This window comes from Cebus imitator, unplaced genomic scaffold (assembly GCF_001604975.1).
Source record: "Cebus imitator isolate Cc_AM_T3 unplaced genomic scaffold, Cebus_imitator-1.0 Scaffold365, whole genome shotgun sequence".
Taxonomy (NCBI): domain Eukaryota; kingdom Metazoa; phylum Chordata; class Mammalia; order Primates; family Cebidae; genus Cebus; species Cebus imitator.
Window position 1 is genome coordinate 1,492,495 of NW_016107680.1, and position 3,190 is coordinate 1,495,684.

Here is a 3,190-nt window from a genome sequence, read left to right on the forward strand (position 1 = left end):
AGCAGCCGCGCGGGGCAAAGCAGCCGTGCTGGTGACCGTGGAGCACCTCTGCCCGGGAATTTCCTAGTCTGTGGGCAATAAAAACACGGCGTCCACTCACCCTCTGCGCTTTCACTGGGAGCTGCAATCCTGAGCTGTTCCTAAACGGCCATCTTGGATCCACCCCTTATTTGAGTATTTCTATGAACAACTCAATGTGCCAAGTTCTTTGCTTGTATTATTTTATTCTAATCTTTGAAAAACCCTAGGAGATAAATGTACTGATGTTATTCAGCATCTTTTTTTTTTTTCCACAAAAGAAATCTGAGGCTTATGGAGACAAGTGGAAAATTTGAAGGGCAAATTCAGGAGTTTTCTTGAAAGGGGAAATACTGCCAAACGTAAATTACAAATATGTTTTCAGTTCCCTTAGTTATATAGAAAAACTACATGCTGGGAATATCTAATCAGTTTAGTAGGAACATGTGTGTCAAAAGGGGTAGTAAATTTATATATCTGTATCTCTAAATGTTTAGAGCTTCTATGTAGAAGTCATAAAATACTTAGATTTCTCAGTACATCACAATCAAGATTTGTTTAATTTCAGGTTTTTTAGACCTTTTGAAAGTAGACATAGATAAGCATCAGATAATTAGATTAATTTAGTTTATTACAGTTGCCTCCTGGGAAAATCTTTTATCTTTTATAATTCAGCTGTGCTAGCAGAATATCACCATGACCATGATCACATTAGGCAACACTTTTTTCTTAGAGTAAATTTAATTATAGAATCTCAGAAAGGAGAATTAAAGAAGTATGTAAAATGAGATCTGGGTGAAGACCTCCAAGGATGGACATTCACAATAACTATTAGATTGGAGACACCTGTTTGAAGTGATCGACCTTATTTTTGCCTTGCTTTGTTTTAACAACTTAAACTCCTTAGCTTATCTCGTGGTCATTTGACAGAAGTCCATCACAAGAAGTGAAAAAATAATAAGTGGACTCTGTAGATTTAGCCAAATTCTTTCCGATGGGAGCACATTTTGTCTTTCAACAAGATGTTCACATAGGAACCCTTCTTTTTCTTGATGTAAGAAAACATGGATAAATTAGACTCAGAGAGGAATGACACAATGGCTTCATCAAGTGGCTTGTTTCAATCTATTTGTCTCTTCCTTTCCTTGGAAGGCATCCCCATTACTTAAAAGGAAATACAGTGCATATCAGTTGCTCTAAAATTCATACCTGTGGTTCTGATTCTAAGTTGATTTTGAAAGGATGGGCTTTCCCTTCTTCAGATACTTGTGGAGACCATAAGCGAGTTTCTGCCCTGAAAATAAAATAAAATTTGTAAACTTCAAATTCTAAGGGTACTTTCAGTTTTAGTATACTTTAATTTTCTACCATGTTTGTGAAAATACTAGCAACCCTCACTAACTTATGCAAAAACAAATTTTTTTCCTTTATTACTTTTCCATATAATTAATCTTATTTATTTATTTTTTTTGAGATGGAGTCTCCCTCTGTCGCCCAGGCTGGAGCGCAGTGGCGCAGTCTCGGCTCACTGCCACCTCCTCCTCCCGGGTTCAAGCGATTCTCTTTTCTCAGCTTCTCGAGTAGCTGGGATTACAGGCGTGCACCACTATGCCCGGCTAATTTTTGTATTTTTAGTAGAGTTGGGGTTTCACCAGTGGCCAGGCTGGTCTTGAACTCCTGACCTCCAGGAGCACCTAGTGGTGCTGTTCAGTGTTTATGTGGCCAGTAGTTCTATTTTCACAGTTAATTAACTGGGTGATTACTGGAAACAATTCTAGAGGCTGCTCTTCTTATTCTAACATTCCAGAGAATCCTTTTTAGAAATGATTTGTCAACAACTTCTAGACTGACTGACTTTGGTAAAGAATTAAGTAGCTGATATATAAAAAAGCCAGCCAAAATACTAGGTCTATGGCACTCCTTGCTGGGAGGATGAAGCTAATTATAGTTCTGGTTCAGGTTCTCCTGCAAAACAGATCAGATGTAAGCACCATTAATTAAGGAGCACCTGTCAATTTTGAGACACAGCTGGTGAGCTGCTGCTTTAATCCTGTCCTGTGCATCAGCATGGGTCATGGACTCTGTCCCAAAGCCGTCAATAGCCAGGATGACATCTCCAGGACACAGGTTGGCAGCTGCCGCCTTGCTTCCTGGTGTAATCTGGAAGAAATCATGGCACTATTTAAAAACCAACATCCTGCAATCTCTTGAGTTTTGTATCTGACATTTGTATTTGAGCCTGGAAACATTTTTAAGGTTTCACTGGGCAAAAAAACTGCAAATCTACTTAAGATAACTCTTAGTTGGTCAATTGAGTTAGGTCTATTTTCTCATCACGTTGAATAATTTTGTTTCTTACTAACCACATTTCATATCATTGTATCTGTTACTCTCTTTCAATCCAAATATATAAACTTTCAATCCAAATACAGCAATCCCGATTATTTATCATCTTTAAAATTCTCTTAAGAGGCATGCAATGGACTGACTGTTTATGTGCCCCCAAAATTCAAATGTTGAAATCCTAACCATAATGTGATGGTATTTGAAGGAGGGACTTTTGGGAAGTAATGAGGTCAGAAGTGAGGAGCCCTGGTGAAAGGGATTAGTGCCCTTATTTAAAAAGGCCTCAGAGAGAGCTCTCAATTCTCTTTCCTCCAGTAAGGAAGAAGCAATAAGTGAGCTGTCTGCAACCCAGAAGAGGTTCCTCACCAGAACCCAACCCTGCTGGTATCCTGACCTTGGAATTCCAGTCTCCGAAAGTGTGAGAAATAAATTTGTTATTTATAAGCCACCCAGTCTACTGCACTTTGTTTAGAAATCTGTAGAGACTAACAAGAGGCCAGATAATATGCAAAATTATAACTTCTCCTGAACCCTTCAGAGACCTGAAGTCACAGGACAATAAACTTAAAATCTAAGGAAAGACAGGTGTCTTCAAGCAAAGACAAGACATGAGCACAGGCTCCCCTGCATGGAGCAGGGCATGGAGAAAGACGGGGCCCCCATTCTATGTGTTATGAAGAATTAAGGTAAAATTATTAATGAATTGCTAAAGATCCAGTTTGAATTATCATGAGTGTGTAGAACTCCTGGAAACCATGGACACCAAGGAAGTTTTTGTTCACTCATGGTCTCTTCTCCATGAATGAAGGACAGATGAAACAAACAG

At 38.9% G+C, this 3,190-nt stretch overlaps 1 protein-coding gene across 2 annotated transcripts in view; it reads right to left on the reverse strand.

Annotated features, from left to right (window-relative positions):
* Positions 1-3,190, reverse strand: part of PDLIM3 (PDZ and LIM domain 3) — a 38,844-nt gene that overhangs the window by 24,954 nt on the left and 10,700 nt on the right. For both annotated transcript variants that reach the window (XM_017506934.2, XM_017506933.2), the window contains exons 2-3: positions 2,027-2,178; positions 1,228-1,312 (exon numbers count right to left, since the gene is read on the reverse strand). In XM_017506934.2, the coding sequence (XP_017362423.1) occupies positions 1,228-1,312; positions 2,027-2,178 (237 nt within the window). The remainder of the gene's footprint in view (positions 1-1,227; positions 1,313-2,026; positions 2,179-3,190) is intronic.